The 17,305-nt window shown below is 33.7% G+C and overlaps 6 protein-coding genes across 6 annotated transcripts; 4 read left to right on the top strand and 2 right to left on the bottom strand.

Annotated features, from left to right (window-relative positions):
* The first annotated feature begins 519 nt into the window (after positions 1-519).
* On the top strand, positions 520-5,477 carry BX663DRAFT_525089 (glycosyl hydrolases family 15-domain-containing protein). Its single transcript, XM_051529712.1, has 6 exons — positions 520-790; positions 848-879; positions 965-1,044; positions 1,115-1,411; positions 1,501-1,658; positions 1,717-5,477. Exons 1-6 carry the CDS (start codon positions 659-661, stop codon positions 5,389-5,391), a joined length of 4,374 nt encoding a protein of 1,457 aa, XP_051378356.1. The 5' UTR covers positions 520-658; the 3' UTR covers positions 5,392-5,477.
* Positions 5,443-6,145, bottom strand: BX663DRAFT_525087 (uncharacterized protein). Its single transcript, XM_051529711.1, has 2 exons — positions 6,007-6,145; positions 5,443-5,944 (listed from the first exon to the last, which is right to left on the bottom strand). The coding sequence occupies exons 1-2, from the start codon at positions 6,017-6,019 to the stop codon at positions 5,502-5,504; spliced, it is 456 nt and encodes a 151-aa protein (XP_051378355.1). The 5' UTR covers positions 6,020-6,145; the 3' UTR covers positions 5,443-5,501.
* Positions 6,146-6,592: 447 nt separating this feature from the next.
* BX663DRAFT_525084 (TRAPP trafficking subunit Trs65-domain-containing protein) lies at positions 6,593-9,052 on the top strand. The gene is made up of 6 exons (XM_051529710.1): positions 6,593-6,745; positions 6,830-7,216; positions 7,273-7,449; positions 7,512-8,636; positions 8,687-8,762; positions 8,825-9,052. The coding sequence occupies exons 1-6, from the start codon at positions 6,607-6,609 to the stop codon at positions 8,985-8,987; spliced, it is 2,067 nt and encodes a 688-aa protein (XP_051378354.1). The 5' UTR covers positions 6,593-6,606; the 3' UTR covers positions 8,988-9,052.
* Positions 9,053-9,123: 71 nt separating this feature from the next.
* On the top strand, positions 9,124-14,637 carry BX663DRAFT_261178 (uncharacterized protein). The gene is made up of 4 exons (XM_051521905.1): positions 9,124-10,049; positions 10,145-11,532; positions 11,600-12,201; positions 12,319-14,637. Exons 1-4 carry the CDS (start codon positions 9,201-9,203, stop codon positions 14,313-14,315), a joined length of 4,836 nt encoding a protein of 1,611 aa, XP_051378353.1. The 5' UTR covers positions 9,124-9,200; the 3' UTR covers positions 14,316-14,637.
* On the top strand, positions 14,419-15,693 carry BX663DRAFT_533361 (uncharacterized protein; the record flags this gene model as incomplete). Its single annotated transcript, XM_051530520.1, has 2 exons — positions 14,419-14,962; positions 15,032-15,693. 2 exons carry the CDS (start codon positions 14,419-14,421, stop codon positions 15,691-15,693), a joined length of 1,206 nt encoding a protein of 401 aa, XP_051378352.1.
* A 303-nt stretch (positions 15,694-15,996) lies between these two features.
* On the bottom strand, positions 15,997-17,276 carry BX663DRAFT_490071 (uncharacterized protein; the record flags this gene model as incomplete). The annotated part of the gene is made up of 2 exons (XM_051524935.1): positions 15,997-16,577; positions 16,658-17,276. The coding sequence occupies 2 exons, from the start codon at positions 17,274-17,276 to the stop codon at positions 15,997-15,999; spliced, it is 1,200 nt and encodes a 399-aa protein (XP_051378351.1).
* Positions 17,277-17,305: the final 29 nt, after the last annotated feature.

The raw sequence follows: 17,305 nt of genomic DNA, 5'->3' as shown, positions 1-17,305 counted from the left end.
TTATTATTATTTCCGTTTGTTCCCAGGAGTTATCTTCAGTTACACACAAAGAATACATTTTAGCATCTGTATTAATAAAATAATAATAATCCATTGTGTCTTGTAAGAATATTATTAATTTTTACGTAATCAGAAAGGAAGAGAAAATCGATTTTCTTATTGCTAATTTAAATAAATCAATTATAGACACAGTTAGTTAGAGAACAAGACGTTGGTTCCTTATATTTGTCATTGTTATAGATTGACGTCATGTATATTCTATTAAAAATGATGATGAAAGCATAAATGATATTAAGTTACATGTAATATATGTATTATATACATAAATCGATTGCAATAAGGTCTCAATACTTACGTTATATAGAGTAAGTAAAAGATCTTAAAGTACTTTATTTGTCAAAAAGAAGAAAAAAAAAGTAATGAGAATAACTAAAGAGGATTATTTATTTCTCTATTAAATAAGTAAAGCTTTGTTTGATGAGTGATGAATAACACAACATTACATAATAACAAAACAGGGCGGTGTTTATGATACAAATTTTCTATATTTGTATTTAATTCGTTATCTTTTCCGTTTCTTCCTCTCTCTCTCTTTCTCTCTCTCTCTCTTTCTCTCTTTCTCTGTTTTTTCTTCTTCTTCTTCTTTTCAATTTCATACATGAGAAATTCATTTTATAGTAGGAAGTTGTCTTTAGAAAGACTTGAATATTATTATCAAGTTATTAATACAACTGTCCTATCAAAACAAAATGCTGCAAGTGGTTTAATTCCTGCTTCTGTTGCTATTACCGTAAGTAGCTATTAGCATCATTAAATTTAGTTAACTAACCTCTTTTTATATATATAGACACATGGTGACTATACCGATGCCTGGGTTAGGTAAATACATATATACATATAGAGAGAGAGAGAGAGGGTCTATCCATTTTTTTCCTTTATGCAAAGCTAATATTGTTTTATACAGAGATAACGTTTATTCAATTTATTGTGTTTTTGGTCTTGCTTTAGCTTATAGAAGAATTGATGATACAACTGGAAGAGCTTGTAAGTACCTATTTTATTATCTTCATGTATTTACGTACATATATAATCATATATTCATGCTATTTTATAGTCGAGCTCGAGCATGCGGTCATTAAATTAATGCGCGGTCTCTTGTTTTCTATGATGCGTCAAGCCTCAAAAGTGGAAAAATTCAAAAAAACTCAAAATATTTGGGACGCACTTCATGCTAAATATAAAACTGAAACCGGTGATACTGTTGTTGGTGATCGGGATTGGGGACATCTTCAAATTGATGCAACTAGTATATTTTTAGTAGCTTTGGCTGATATGACAACAAGTGGTTTAACTATCATTTATACCCAAGATGAAGTTGATTTCATTCAGAATTTAGTTTTTTATATTGAACGTAAGTTGTATTTGTCGTATTTAGGACTAAATCATTAAGAGCCTTTCTTTTTTTTTTTTTTTTTTTTTTTTTTGTTTGTTTGTTTATAGGTGCTTATCGTACTCCTGACTTTGGTATTTGGGAACGTGGTAATAAAAGTAACCATGGTCAACCTGAATTAAATACTTCCTCTATTGGTATGGCTTATGCTGCACTTAGAGCTATTAATGGTGTAAACTTGTTTGGAGCTAGAGGAAGCCCCTCTTCGGTAATTTTTTTTTTATAATTACGTCAAAGAAAATAAAATTTATGAATTATACTTGTAGGTTATTTATGTATTACCTGATGAAATGTCAAGAAATAAAATTACCCTCCATAGTGTCTTACCAAGAGAGTCTAATTCTAAAGAAGTGGATGGTTCTGTTTTATCTGTTATTGGTTTCCCTGCATTCGCTGTTGAAGATCCCTCACTTATTGAATTAACAAGGAATGATGCAAGAACAAAATTAGAAGGTCGTTACGGTTGGAAACGTTTCTTACGTGATGGTCACCAAACTGTGGTTGAAGATCACTCTCGTCTTCATTATAACGAGAGTGAATTAAAGATCTTTGAAAATATTGAATCTGAATGGCCCTTGTTTTTCACTTATCTTGTATTAGAAGGTTTGTTTACAGGTAATATGGACCAAGTAGAGGAGTATAGAAAAAAGTTGGAATTTGTTACCATTGACTCCTCTCTTTGGGACCCTCAGAATCCTCGCCCTCCTGAGGATTATAAAAAGGACAACGTGAAACGTCCCTCAGTCTTGTGTCGTACTGCTAGTTTGGATCTTTCAATTGCGCCTCCTGATCTTCATATCCCGCTAATCCCAGAACTTTATTTTGTACCCAGAGAATCAATTGAGGCAGAGAGAGTCCATCCTCATTCTCAAAAGAGAATTCCAAATGATAATACTCCACTTGTTTGGGCTTTGTCACTTTACTTACTTGGTAACTTGATATACGAAAACCTCTTGTCGCCTTCAGAAATAGATCCATTAGGCCGTCGTTTTAACGTCAAGGGCGAAAAGGCAGACAATGTTGTTCAGGTTGTTCTTTTGGCCGAAAATGAGGAACTGCAAAAGACATTAGCAAGATATGGTCTAGAAATACAATCAATTGATCAAATCTCATCAAGTTTCACCGTTCTCCCTCCTCAGGCTTTAGTAGAGGTCTATTCTGCACTTGGCCAAAATACTAAATTGTCTCTATCAGGTCGTCCTAATCGACCTATGGGTACTTTAGCTACCTCGCGTCTCTATCGTATTGAAGGCCATATCTACGCTTTTACTCCACAATTCATGGATGTTGAATCCTTTTATCTAAATTCGGATCCAGACTATTTAGTCTCTACAATCGAAAATGAATTAAATTTTACAAACGCTAATTGGGTTTACCCTGGACGTCCTACTATGACCATCGTCTTGACAAATGCTATGTTGGGCGATATTAACCGTAAGGAAGTTGCACCCGCTGACTGCAGTGCTAGCTTAACAAACGCCCTCTTATCCTCCGATGCCTCTAAAAAAAATCTCCTTAACTTCTTTATGAATTTACGTTCTGGAGAATGTAACGGTGTTCGTGTTCGTCTTTCACGCTTAACAGAAACTGTGAATACTAGTAATATTGAATCACTTGATTTCTTGATTAATAAGCCAGATGTGAATTGGAGCCTTATCCTGTCATCTAATAAATCGTATCATCGCTATCATGAAGGCTATCGTCGTTTAGGTTTTGACGAAAACTCTACTTTGAATTCTCCTGCTGGGTCTTTAACCCCTGGAGGACCTCGTACACCACCACGTCGTCGTAGTGTCTTTGGAGGTAAACTTTTGGGAACCCCACTCAACAAGATGGATGGTGATAGTTACTTTCAAGATATTGCCTCTGCTTTGGAAAAGATAAACGGTGAAGGTATATCAGCTGCAAACTTTAAATTGAAGGATCATGAAGTTGCTCCCACCTTCCATGATTCCCCCCGTGCCATTGGATCCCCCGTTCTTTCTCATCTTAAAGTAGCTAATGGTGAAGAAACTGCATCAGAGACTCCAATTTCAACAGGAAGCAAGCTGAAAAAGTCCGCAAACTTGACTGTGGATGCAAATAGTGAAGATGCAAATGGTGGTAGTGATGTTCTCCTGTCATTAACATTAGGTGATATCTCCCAATATGATGATGCTGTTAAAAGTCTCGAAGCATCTGTAAATCTATACGACCAAATTGATCTTTTACAATATCTTGCATCCTGTAAGAACCTTGATGACTATGTCCCCGAGTTGGATACTACCATTCGTAATCTATTAGAAGAAGTCTATGTGAAAGCAAAGCGTCTTCAATATTGGTCTATCGTCCGTCAAGCGAGTGGTTTACTTTCAAAGGTGATGCCTACTTTGACCTCAAATTTGACAGATTTAGTAATCCGCAAAAAGCAAGTTAGTATTGGTGCAGGTGCTACGGAACACTTGATCTCAACACCATTAAGTCCAGATGCCTTAAGTAAGATGATTGCTGAACAATGCCTAGATGATGTGCGTGAGGGCCCCGTCGTGCAAGAGATTCTTCTTTCACTTGGTAACTTTATCCGTACAAACCCTAGTATGTTTGATGGTATCTTAAGATTACGTACACACTTTATCATTATTGCATTACGTGAAGAAATCAGCCGTTTAAATGGATATAATGAAGAAGAAGCCATTGAGCATTTAATGCAGTTAAGTCCATTTGAGTTGCAGTCATTATTAGGCACCGTCATGTCAGGCCCTAGTATGTGTGAGGATACGGCCATCGTCGTACGTGACAAACCTGGTGGATTCTTGTTATTCTCTCAAGAGTTTGATCCCAACCGACAATTAAGTACAGACACTTATTTACATAAGTCATCGAGTAAGCAAGATGAGGATGAGAACTATATTAATCCTAAAAATGAAAATACAATTGTCATTCGTGCCCAATCCGGTGGCTTCAGTGCAGGTAACTTTGCTCGTGTTGAAATTAACGATAGTGTGTTAGCAGCTAATACGCGTGGTTTGCATATCTGGGTCATTGACCGAATCGGAAGACTTGTACTCGAGCATGCCTCATTTGATACACATATCAGCAGTGATGAAAGTGAAGATCTTGTTCGTTTTATTCACAACCTCGCTTCTGGGATTATCGTTGTTCTTGCCTCGAAAGATGATTTTGTTGAACACCTAACAAAGGAAGCCATCATGGCTCTCAAGAGCTTAGGTGCTCGAGAAATTGATAACGTCAAGTATAGAGACTCCTATGTTTTAATTGCCGAGAAAGATGGAAACCGCACAATAGAGGCACATAAGCCTGCTAACGAGGGCCCTACAGACCTGGTTGAAGAAGAATTTGCATTGCTCAAGAAGGATGATATTGCACCACATGAAATCAATAATACCAACATTAATTATTTCTGCCCTACCTCCAATGGTCGTTGGTTACGTCGAAGAAAGAACGATGGAGCTCTTAATCGTGTCCCTAGACACTTTTTCAGCCGTGTTTGGAAAGTGTTGGACACATGCTTTGGTTTAGAAATTGGCTCTCATCATTTACCAAGGGATCCTATTGTGTTTGAAAAGACACCCGAGGAATTTAATTTTGCTTTAGCCGTTGAGGCCTTTTTGGGCTACTTTAGAGATCCTGCTGAAAAACAAGTGGCAATTGAAATCCTCATTCAAATCTATCAAATGCAGAAATCCAAGTCCGAGTTTGTCTTTATTGAACAGAACATCAATATTCCAGAGATTATGGAATCTGCAGTTGCTGATTTCTGGCATACATGGGTAGATAAGAATAAGGAAACATTTGAAAAGAGTCCAATGTTTGAGAATGGATTCGATTATAAAACACATAAAGAAATTGCCAATAGTTTATTTTATGATCTGCCATTAGATGGTCAAGAAAGTACGACTACCTATCTGCGCAAGAGCATATCTAAGGCCTTAAACATTTAAAATCTTTTCATTATTATTATTATTTTCTTAAAAAAAAACATACAAACAATATTAATGAATTAAATGTATATCTTTTGTTTATTTTATTTTATTTTATTTTATTTTTTTTATTATAATGATTTTTGACGCCCTTGTTCATGCACAATACGTAATATACTTGACATAATATCTCTATTACCTACACCATTCCTTTGATCCAGCCAAAACCTATGTTGATGAATTCTAGGGCTAACATTCTTTCCTTGATCTATTAAATGATATTGCTTCTCAAGAACTTTTTTATTCACTTTCCATGTCATTAGGGATGAATTTGGTATAGGCAATAATTCTCGTAACTGCAAAGTGGTCGTACGAGAACGGGCTAATAAATCTAACGTTTCAATAGAAATGACAGTATTAGACGTAATTCTTGGATTTTCATCATTCAAGGCAGTATGTACATAAATGGAATTAACATAAGGTGATAATAAAAAGGAAAGTGCACCTGTAGAACATGCACTGGCCATAGCAGCAGTTATCATCATTTGCATAGGAACATAATGAGTAAGAGACTCTGTTTTATATACACAATAAGTAACGTAATTATAGCCTTTGTGATGTGTATATATAGTTTACCTCCTATATACATCGTATTCTCTGTTGTACTAATAGCTTGAACTAAATATGTAATACGTTATATTTATATATCCATATGATATAATCATGGTATTATATAATTTTCATTTCCTTACCGGCCGGCAAATCCGAAAAATGCATAATAGCAACTGTAGCAGCTGCAGATATCTTATTTTGGATTAGAAAAAAAAACAAATATAAAAAAAAATATAAATGTTGAAAGTTGCATATACACTTACGCTTAATGTTGACAATGAGAACAATTTGACAAGCTTTATTAGCCCAACATGGGGAGAAGAGTAAACAAGCTTTTTATAAGCTTTTTGTTGCTGTGCTATATTAGTACTACTATAGAGTCTACTATTAAAAGTAGGAACAAATTTCTTTGTAAAGAGTCGAAATGTACATGAAGCTGTATTTGACATTTTGAACTCTAATAAAACAAAGCAAAAAAATACAGCATTACTAAATTTTCGAAAAAAAAAAAAGAAGGGGTTAGTTTACGAATTAAAGCTCAGTTAATAGAAACTAGAAAAATTATATGATTAAAGAATAAATTCTATTAATACTTTATTTTTTTTAATAAAAAAAAAAAAAAAGATGGGTTCAATATCAACTGAATTATTCTTTAATGAAGCAGAATTTAGAATCATCATCCCAAATTATAATAATGAAGGGAACGATAAAGAGGATCCTCTTTCTATATTAGACGCTAATCCACGTGAATTTGCTTTCTATGGTTTGTAAAGATGTATTTTTAAAAATCTATAAAATAGATTCTAATGTATAACTTACTATATTTTTTATTTTTATTTTTTTCAAGATGAACAATTGCAAGTTTACTTGTTTGCTTGTATACCTAAACATGTAGCAGGTGATGGAGAAGAAGTTAAAAAGGCTATTAATTCCTTCTATTGTCAGCTAGAAGTAGCATTTGATGCAACCTTTCTTGATACTTCTAGTCAATATTATAATGGCAGTAGTAATATTATACCTACCTTGAATAGGTCATCATCAATTAGAACACAATCATCACTATCTACATCTCCTAAACTAGGCAGTAATTTGAATCATCAACGCCGTGCAGCAGCTGAGATAACCACACCCTTCTTTACACAAGCTTACAATAGAAATAATAAGAATGCAGAATTGATGTTATTTGAGTATGACGATAGTTTTTGTTGTCTTTATCCAGTGATTGTTCCTATCGGTAAGTTTATCTATTATGCATGATGCGAATTGGACTTATTTTTTTATTATGATTAGTTTATGCAAAGACAAAATCAACGACTCCATTTTTGTCAATTAATTCAAACATTCAATATAGACCAATACCATTAAAAAGAGCAAATACTCAGGAGGACCAACTTACAACAACAGATGACTCTGAATACGATACTGACTTGTTTGACACAATTAATTTACTAAGTGGATTAGCAGATGGTATTTAAAATACTAATGAGGAAAAGCGGAATTATTAAATTTATTTTTTTATATTTACGTAGATCCTGTATTTAGTGATCAGGAACGTCCTCTTCAAAGATTTATTTTTGAAAGTCATTCAAAACATCCAACAGGCTCATCTTCTTCATTAACAAGTGGAAACAATATCAATGCAGGATCAACTCAACTCTCAATGAAACGTAGTATACGTGAAAATTTACCTATTCGATCAGGATTAGTCGTAAAAATAAGAACTACAAATGCTTCTGTTGCTGATAAGATGGTAATGATGTCTGTTGAATTAGAGAATCCAGCTGAAGTAGGTTGTGAATTTTTATTGGACCAAGTTGAAGTACAAGTCTCGAATGCTATAGTTACAATGTCATTCAATGATCAGTCTAGTGAAACTCTATTTCCTATTCTATTAAATAAATCTGATCTTTTAGTTTTTGTATATGACATAACTTTGCTAGAGGATGGATCAGCTAAGCCGCCTACACAACCACAACGTATATTCCATTCTCGAAGACTACCTCCGCAACAACAACAGCAACATGCAAACTACAGTAACGAAGACAAAATTCAACCTCAGCGTGTCTCTATTCAAATAGTAGGATACCCTTTAATTGAAGGTAAAAAGGGCTTACCGATGAGATCTAAATGGAACACAATGCTCGATGTTTCAAGCATACGACAGCAAAAAAAGGAAGAAATATCCGCACCTTTCGTATCTGAGAAATTTAATACTATCTCTTCTGTAACTTCTCTTTCACCTACTGTTATGTCACCTTCTATGGCAAGATCTCAATCTAATAACATATTTTCGCCAGGTGCACGTTCGATAGTGGGTAGTCCTGGTGGAGGAAATCAAATGAATCATTCATTAGAAGGGGTGTTTGGTATGAAGAAGCAAGGAGGAATAAGTATGATAGGAAGGCGTGCACCTGAAAGAGAAATTGCAGATGGTATCATAGTATCATTTACGGTACCAGATACAATTGTAGTTGGTAAAACGTTTCCCTTGCATATCTTTATTGTGAATAAATCTAAACATACAAGAAGGTTTCAAGTAATGATACCCAATCGTAGGAGACATCCTACAGAAAGTTATGGACAGACATTGAAGACTACATTACCTCCTTTACCTATGGAGCAGATGCCAATTGATCCTTATATGGACGTATCAGGTAAGAAGCAAAATAGTATATTTTGAATTCATGCCTAACACTTTTATAAGAATTTTTGAAGCAATACTTTGAAAATGAAACTCATGAAGCAGATATTATTTGTCTAGAAAATAATATTAGATTAAGGTATAAAAATATAGAAAAAACTGGAGAATAATGAATTAATCTATTAGTATGTATATATAAAGCCCACTTGGACCTTCTACATCACAAAGTGTAGATATTCAATTTATTGCTGTAAAAGATAAACTACATACAATTGATCTAGTACAACTTGTAGACCAGGATACAGGCTTTGTTACCAATCTGCGTCATGTATTAGAAGTTTATGTCGAACAACAGCAATTGTAATTAATTTGGCGGAGACATTTTTTTTATTAATGATATTGTTTCAAAAAAAAAAAAAAAAAAAAAAAAAATAAAAAAAAAAAAATAAAATAAAATAAAATAAAAATAATAATAACTGTACCTTTTTCGGGCTAAAATTAATAAAAATAATGTAGCAAGTTTAACATTTATTATTCTCGTTTTTCTTTCTTTCCTTTCTTTTTTTTTTACACTTAAATGGGAAATGCAACAAGTAAAGAGTTATTAATACGACATAGTTTAAATAGTCATCCTGATCAACTTCAGCATATCACAATTGATCTCTATTCTACAGATTCAATAAACCAATTATTAAAGACTTATTTTATAAACCAGAAATTGTCTGATATATTAAAACATCCAGCTTCAACTTTATTTTCTACTACTTTGTTACTTTCTCCAATAGAAATAGAAAAAGTTACTAATAAAGAAAAATTTTATTGCAGTCTTCTAAACCAACAACAGACAATTGTGGTACGCGTTTGGGTTGCACAATGTAAGCTCTATGGCTTTGGCACCTCAAAGGATCTTGACAAGGGCTTCCGCCTTCTCTACCAATTAAAAGATCATCAAGAGTCTTGGTATCCCCTTGGCTGTTATTATTTTGATAAAAAGGAGGATTATACACAAGCATATCATTACTTTAACTTACTTCGAAAGCATAATGACTTGGCCCAGTATCGTCTAGCCCTTATGATGTTGTATGGTCAAGGAATACCACAGAATCTTCAAAGAGGATTTTATTACTTGAGATTATCCGCCGATAACAATAATAAGTATGCACAGTTTATTTTAGGCTTTTGTTACGAACATGGGATACTTGTCAAATCTTCTATGAGAGAAGCAAAAAAGTGGTACGAAAGATCGGCCAATCAAGGTTTTGCTGAGGCTCAAACACATTTAGCAAATTTGTTACTAATAATTCATCCGTTATTAACAATGACAGTTAATGCAGAAGAAAACGGCATTATATCAAAGTTATTAGCAAATAAGTATGATTATATTAAAAAAGAAATATTAGAATGGTTAGAAAAAGCAAAAGATCAAGTATATATTTATATTAGATTATTAAAGAAAAAAAAAAAAAAAAAAAAAAAAAAACTTAATTTAATTAAGATATATTTATTTTTATATATTTTTAGAATAATGCAAATGCGCTTATTCGACTTGGCGCATTATATGAAGAAGGCACATTAGTTTTGAAGGATACAGAAAAATCATTGAAATATTATAAAAGAGCTACAAAGGCACCCTATACTTCGTCTAGTATCAAGGCTCTTGCACACTATTTAGTCGGTGTCCACTATCGTTCAAATAATCTCGATAATTCATTAGCCTTTGAGCAATTTTCAATATCTGCAGAAACAGGATATGCTCCTGCGCAACGTACTTTAGGGATCATGTACCTTGAAGGTATAACTGTATCTAAAGACACTATCAAAGCTGAAAACTTTTTTCAGCTAGCAGCCTCCCAAGGGGATATACGATCCATCGGTTTCCTTAACGAACAACAACGATCTGTTATATCACTGTATGAATACGCAGCTAAAGCAGGTTCACTAAATGCTCAGCTCACTTTAGCTGAACTTCTTCAACATGTTGGACAGCACTCCCTTGCTTACAAATGGTTCAAAATAGCGTCAAAAAATACATCTACTCAGGATAGCATATTAGATTTGCATGTAGGATGGAGGATTCAACAAAATACAGCACGTTTGATGGTGGCCCGATATCAGTATAATGGATGGGGTAATGTCTCACAGGATTGTGATAAGGCCTTTAATGAATTCCGTACATTATCTGAGAATGGGTTTTTTGATGCCCATTATTGGTTGGCTGCCTGTTATGAAGAAGGTGTTAAGGCAAAGGATGGAAGTTGGTTAGTAAATCAAGATTTAGCATTAGCATTTGATGTTTACGTCAAGTCAGCGGAAGCAGGGGATAGAGATGGGCAATTTCAAGTTGCTTATATGTTATCTAATGGAGTAGGAGGAATTGAAAAAAATGTAGAGGAAGCCTTTGAATGGTATATGAAAGCAGCAGAACAAGGGCATAGAACAGCTCAGTATAGTTTGGGTCTCTATTATGAATATGGGCTGGTAGGAATCCCTGTTAATTTAGAAAAGGCTAAAGGCTGGTATACTTTGGCTGCACAGGAATTAACAACAGCAATGGTAAAGCTAGCTAATGTATTAATCAAAATGGATAATGCAAAGATATTAGAGGCTGTGAATTGGTTAAAAAAGGCTATTGAAAAAGGCGATATAATCGCACTTCGTGAATTAGCAAACTTGTATATAAACGGCTTGATTGATAATCATCACACAATAAAAAAATCTTCTTTAGAGCATTTTCGAATTGCATATAATTATTATAAAACAGCAGCTGATAAGGGTGATGCTCTATCTTGGTATGCACTTTCAAAGTTCTTTGAAGGAGCCTATGATGCAGCAGATGAGATTGTTGTTCCCACAAATTTAGAAAAAGCAATTCAATGTTTAAAGAAAGCAGAAGAACTTGGCTATGAAGCGTAAATTATTTTCATAATTTAAAAAAGTTAAGGTTATTAATATATATGCATATATATTTATATATAGGGCTGTCCTTGATTTAGCTGATTTATATTACCGAAACAATATGGTCCGCGATACAATGAATATATATATTTCATTGGCAAATTCTTCAAATAATATGTCGTATATTGCTAATAAAGCAAAGATAGAAGCAGCAAAGATTGTGATATTTGAAAATTATGGAAAAGGAGCCGATAAAAAACAAGCATATGTTTGGTTAAAAGACTGGCTCTCATTTGCTACTACAGAAAAATTACATGAAGACAACACCACAAAAAGATTACTTGTCGAGACTTATGAATTATTAGGCTATTGTTCTGAGCATGGAATTGGCACAGTAGTTAATAAAGAAGAAGCCATACAATACTATATCAAATGCGTTGATACTGAAGAAGGAAAAGAAGAAATTACAAATGAAGGTTATTCTTCAATACAGCAACATAAAAAACATCAACATTGGGCAAAACAACGTTCTTTATGCCGGCTTGTCTATCATTCTATGGAAAAAGAAGATTATCGATCTGCATTTGTCTATTTGCAATTGTTAAAGCCTGATTTAGATGAAATGAGTAAATTACAATTCTCCGATGCACAATATCAAGCACGTCGTATGAAATACTACATAGGTATAAAAACTAATCATTATTCATAATGAGGGCAACAACAACAAAAAAAAAAAAAAAAAAAAAAGAGAGAGAGAGAGCGAGAGAGCGAGAGATCTCATTAACATTTTTTCTTAAAAGGATTTTTGTTAATTCACGGGCTTGGAGTCAAAAAATCTGTGCATGAGAGCCTTATCTGGTTAGGGGATGCTGCAGATGAAGGTGATGGAGATGCGGCTTACGAATTGGGTTGTATCTTAGCCCAGCAACAAGATGATGACCTTGAAAATGAAGTACGGCAACGCTTCAAGCAAGGTGTATCAGCAAATCATGCGGGCTGTATGCGAGAATTAGCATTAATTTTATTATCTGATGAAGAGGGCTGTTTCTCTGGTGTCATTACTGGCAATGAAGAAAAAGAAGATGCTGAAGGAACAGCTAATGAAATTATTGAGCTATTAAAAAATGCTTCAAAGTTGGGTGATATTGAATCTACTTATCAATTAGGGTACATATATGAAAATGGCTTCTTCCACATAATTCCAGAAAAGGATATTGGGAAGGCACTAGATTATTATTTAAAAGCTGCTTCCCAAAACCATGAACTTTCTATATTAAAGGCTGGTGAAATATTAGGTAGTAATAGTCTAAACCAACATGAAGAAGCCATTCAATGGTTTCAAAAGGCAGCGGCAATGTATGATAACATAAAGGCAAAAGTAATGCTTATATCATATCGATTTCAAGGTTTTTTTACTACTGAAGATGATCATGATGATAATAAAAACCATGAACAAAGCTTTGAGATACTTAAAGGCTTAGTTGATGAAGGGCTTGCTATCTTAGAAATAGAAGCTAACAGTAGCAATGAATATGATGAAGAAGAAGACTGGGTGCAAAAGAGAATACAAAAGGAAAAACTGGTAATGAAAAAAGAGGGACTTGGTTTGGCTTTGTATATTTTAGGTCAATGCTATGAACTTGGAAAAGGAACCAATGTCGATCTGCAGATAGCAAAGAATTGTTACTATCGTTCGATTGATATATCACAGCATGTTGATTCAATGTGGAGATTAGGTGTAATATATAATGAATCAGAAAACAACGACAGCAGTGCACTCGAGTGGTTTCGTAAAGCAGTAGAAAAGGGAAATCATCGTGAGTCACATTATCAGTTAGGCTTATTTCATTTAAAAGGTCGAGGCGGCCTAGAAGCGAATGTAGCAGTGGCGAAAAAACATTTTTCAAAGGCAGTGGAGCAAGGACATCCTCTGGCTACATTTGAGTTAGCACATATTGTTTGGAATATACATCATGATCATCTGTACGCTTATGAACTTTATAAAGCGGCTGGTAAACAATTACATGTCCCAGCTGCTCTTCGAGAATTAGGTCATTTATCGCATACAGGGTTTAATGTACAAAATATCCAAATCATTGAACAAGACCATAAACAAGCCTTTGCATATTATCGAGAAGCAGCCAAATTGGGTGATCCAATAGGTGCCTTAATGGTTGGTACCTATTTTGAAGAAGGTTATTTGAAAGAAGAATTAGGACAAGATCTTGAACGTGCGTTAGAATGGTACGAATCTGCATACAAACTTAATTGTGGTAGCTTATCAGAATTAGCTATTGGAAAAATAAAACACCTAATGGCAAATTTAGTTACAGATATAAATCAGGCAGAGGATATGAGAGAAGAAGCATTTAAATGGTTTGAAAGAGTAGCCAATACCAATCAATTATCAAGTTATAGTGTTAAAGCAAAAATTATGATTGCACTCTATTATATTAATGGATGGGGGCATAGACCTCATGATCCAGAAAAGGGATTCCAAATGCTATTAAGCATTGAGAATTGTTCTAATAGTCTTGAAGCTATCATAGCTATTGCCAAATGTTATGAAGAGGGAATTGGTGTTGAATATGATATGATGAAAGCTAAAGCTTATTGGGAGATAGCAGCAGAAAAAAATAATAAAGAAGCACTTGTAAGATTAGGAGATATTTATGAATTAGGATTAACGGGAACCATTAATAGAAAAATGGCCAATCAATACTATAATAAAGCTAAGTTAATAGAATCAAAAACTAAAGAAAACCAAGATTATTATATCAGTAGACGAAATTTGTAATAATTTGTACATAATTACTGCATTTAGAATTAAAAGCATAAAATAAAATAAAAAAAAGCTTGGCATCAATTTAAAAATGCTTTCTTATTTCAGAAGTAAACAAATGTCTAAAAATCAACATGATTATTATTACTCATTTACTTCACCACCAGTCCCAGAAGTAACATCTTCTAAACCAGACCCTTCTCCATCTGCTCCATGTACAGATACAGTAATACCTCCTTCTTATGATGATGTGTTTTCACCTTCTGGATCTACAACAAATCGTTCCATGCCACCTCCTAACAAATCTAATTTTGAAGGCTACATTTTAGACACTTCAGATCCTTTAGCTAATTCTAATGCAAGTACAGTACTTCATATGCCCATGCCAACCCCAGAAACATTTCAGAATAATCCATGCGAATATGGTCAATTAAATCCAACAATTGAGGCTAATGTACCTTTATTATCAAATAATGATGAAGAAGAAGAATCCTTTCAGGGCAGACCTCCCCCACCAGGCTATTCGCTTTATAGGGCCAAATACAAAATTGTTCGAAATGGTATTATATCAAGAGATAAGCATATTAATGAAGATGGTGAGGCTTTACTGCAATTTCTATATCAGCATAACAAACCACCCCGTATGACTGTGCATTTTTATGGTATATTTTCATATATTTATGATTTTAGAGTTTATTTCTTAAATACTATATTCATATATATATATTTAGGGTATCATGAAGAGACAACTTGGACTTCACAAACAACAAGAAATAATGAAGGTGAACTTGTTGAAGAGCGAGTTCCAACTACAAGGCGGGTTGATGACTTTGAGTTTGAAATTGACTGCAGTTCTGATATTTCTCCCATCTGTCAAGGGATATATATTTTGCCTAACTCTAAAACTAAAGAACAGCCGACCTTACGACAGCTTTGTAATCAGTATGTACATTCAAAGAGGTCACTTAAAGAACTCAAGCTTACTAAAGAAGTAAATTGGGATTATAACGGACTTACACGAGCCTTAACAAATGCTATTCGAAATTCTGGCTTTTATGAAAATGTTGAAATTACTTATAAGATGGAAGACCATGAAATTATTGTAAAGACAAACAGTCGTATATCTCGATGGTCTGATAATGTATACCTGAAAGGGTTCTTATTTATTACTTGCCTTTGGATAGTAGTTTTCCCGATTATTTGGCTTTGTAAGAAGAGGTTTGGACATTCATATTTGAAAAGTGCTTGGAAAATGAAAATTTCAGAAAGAAACTGGTATGAAGCTCATGTACAAGAGGTCATTAATTCTTGTAGAGGAAACTATAAACCATTTAAAAGATTCTTTCAATCAGGTACAACAGTTACCCCATTTTCTGCTAATATGACAATATAAATATAAAATATGTTTTTATCTAAGATCAAACCTCCCTTTTTATTTTAAGCACATAATTCATTTTCTCCTATGTAAACTATACGAAAAGGGTATTAGTTTTTTATAATACAATTCAATAAATTTGTTATATATTATGTGTAAAAAAAAAAAAAAAAAAAAAAAAAAAAAAGGAGAAGAAGGAGAAAGAAAGGAGAAAAATAGTATACATACACAATATAAGATTATATGTGATTTAATATTAAATGACCAATGTTTTATAAATGTATGCTGTAACAATAATTAAGTTATGTTTTGTATATAATTTTATGTAAGTTGGTGATGCTGATCAACTTGATCTGGTTTATAGTAATGATTATTATCTCCAGTATTGATAAGATAAGTTGGTTGGTTTGAATACATGCGTTGTTGCTGACTAGTATTATCATGATAATATCCTCCTGACTCTTCATAATAGCTGCTGCCTCCAGTGCGAGCAGTTATATCCTGTGGCAAAGGCTGTTGTTGTTGTTGTTGTTGTTGTTGTTGCGGGTAATAAAACGCTTGTTGAGATGTATTATAAGACATATTATTATAATCTACAACAGTAGCTGGATGGCCTACGTTATCTATTGTCTGCTTCTGATATCCTGTCATATATTGTGAATATGGATCTTCTTTGGTTATTACTGGACCACTATTATAGAAGTTGCCTTGATCATTAAGCCGTGGAATTGTAGGTGATTTGGTTCCATTGATGGATTGCATACCTGCAAAATTATTAGTTGGGAAATCAGTATCTGCTAATCCATAATCCTCAAAATCTGTAGCAGAACTTTTTGTACGTCTTGCACAACCACCATGTCGATTGATCCAAGTTAGTATTCCTCCAACTAAAGCAACTCCGACTAAGGAGTTTTAGTGTACAAAAAAAAATCAAGGGTTATTAATAGTTGCAAAGGAGAAATTATTTTTTTAATATACTTACAAATACTTCCCACTACTGCACCAATGATAATACCAGCTTTACTTCCAGATGTATTTTTATTACTGTCGTTAGGCGAATCTATAAATTTAGAATCATTGGTAGCTACAGGAAGAAGTGTATTGTATTTCTCAGAAGGATTATCAGTAACTACAGTGGATGTTTTGCCAAGTGTTTTTGATTTACTACTATTCCCTAATGAAGAGGAAGAGGCAGAGAGATTAGATTCACCCGAAGATGAGGATGTCCGTTGAGAAGTAACAGATAATGTACTGCTAGTTGGGTTACTATCATTTGATGGTCTATCTGTAGGAGTAGCAGACTTGCCAGAACTACTATTAGCTTGAATCGATGATGAAGCGGATGGTATAGACGTCGAAGAAGAAATTATTTCTGCTGAACTAGACGACTGAGTAGGATATGAATGTGAGATATGTGATGAAATAACGGACTGCTGAGAAGACGGAGGAGTATCATCTTTTAATGTTGGAGATGATGATCCTGATCCAGTTATGCTATCTAAAACATTAGAAACGCTAGTCAGTAATTGGGACTCAACCAAAAAAATAATTTGGAATATTATTAGGATAGTCAAAAAGGGTTGAAAGGGTGAAATCCTCATTGAATGTAATAATTCAATTATTTAACTAT

This window comes from Cokeromyces recurvatus (assembly GCF_025118155.1).
Source record: "Cokeromyces recurvatus strain NRRL 2243 chromosome Unknown BX663scaffold_41, whole genome shotgun sequence".
NCBI lineage: Eukaryota > Fungi > Mucoromycota > Mucoromycetes > Mucorales > Mucoraceae > Cokeromyces > Cokeromyces recurvatus.
This window is presented reverse-complemented; position numbering and strand designations above follow the sequence as displayed.

What these genes read in the sequence shown, in the direction of transcription:
- BX663DRAFT_261178 (XM_051521905.1), top strand. Translation starts at nt 9,201, where the DNA reads ATGGGAAATGCAACAAGTAAAGAGTTATTAATACGACATAGTTTAAAT. An exon ending in TAGAAAAAGCAAAAGATCAA is followed by an intron (nt 10,050 to 10,144) that starts GTATATATTTAT and finishes ATATATTTTTAG; the next exon opens with AATAATGCAAATGCGCTTAT. An exon ending in GAAGAACTTGGCTATGAAGC is followed by an intron (nt 11,533 to 11,599) that starts GTAAATTATTTT and finishes ATTTATATATAG; the next exon opens with GGCTGTCCTTGATTTAGCTG.
- BX663DRAFT_525084 (XM_051529710.1), top strand. Translation starts at nt 6,607, where the DNA reads ATGGGTTCAATATCAACTGAATTATTCTTTAATGAAGCAGAATTTAGA. An exon ending in ACGTGAATTTGCTTTCTATG is followed by an intron (nt 6,746 to 6,829) that starts GTTTGTAAAGAT and finishes ATTTTTTTCAAG; the next exon opens with ATGAACAATTGCAAGTTTAC. An exon ending in TCCAGTGATTGTTCCTATCG is followed by an intron (nt 7,217 to 7,272) that starts GTAAGTTTATCT and finishes TATTATGATTAG; the next exon opens with TTTATGCAAAGACAAAATCA.
- BX663DRAFT_525089 (XM_051529712.1), top strand. Translation starts at nt 659, where the DNA reads ATGAGAAATTCATTTTATAGTAGGAAGTTGTCTTTAGAAAGACTTGAA. An exon ending in TATACCGATGCCTGGGTTAG is followed by an intron (nt 880 to 964) that starts GTAAATACATAT and finishes TGTTTTATACAG; the next exon opens with AGATAACGTTTATTCAATTT. An exon ending in TTTAGTTTTTTATATTGAAC is followed by an intron (nt 1,412 to 1,500) that starts GTAAGTTGTATT and finishes GTTTGTTTATAG; the next exon opens with GTGCTTATCGTACTCCTGAC.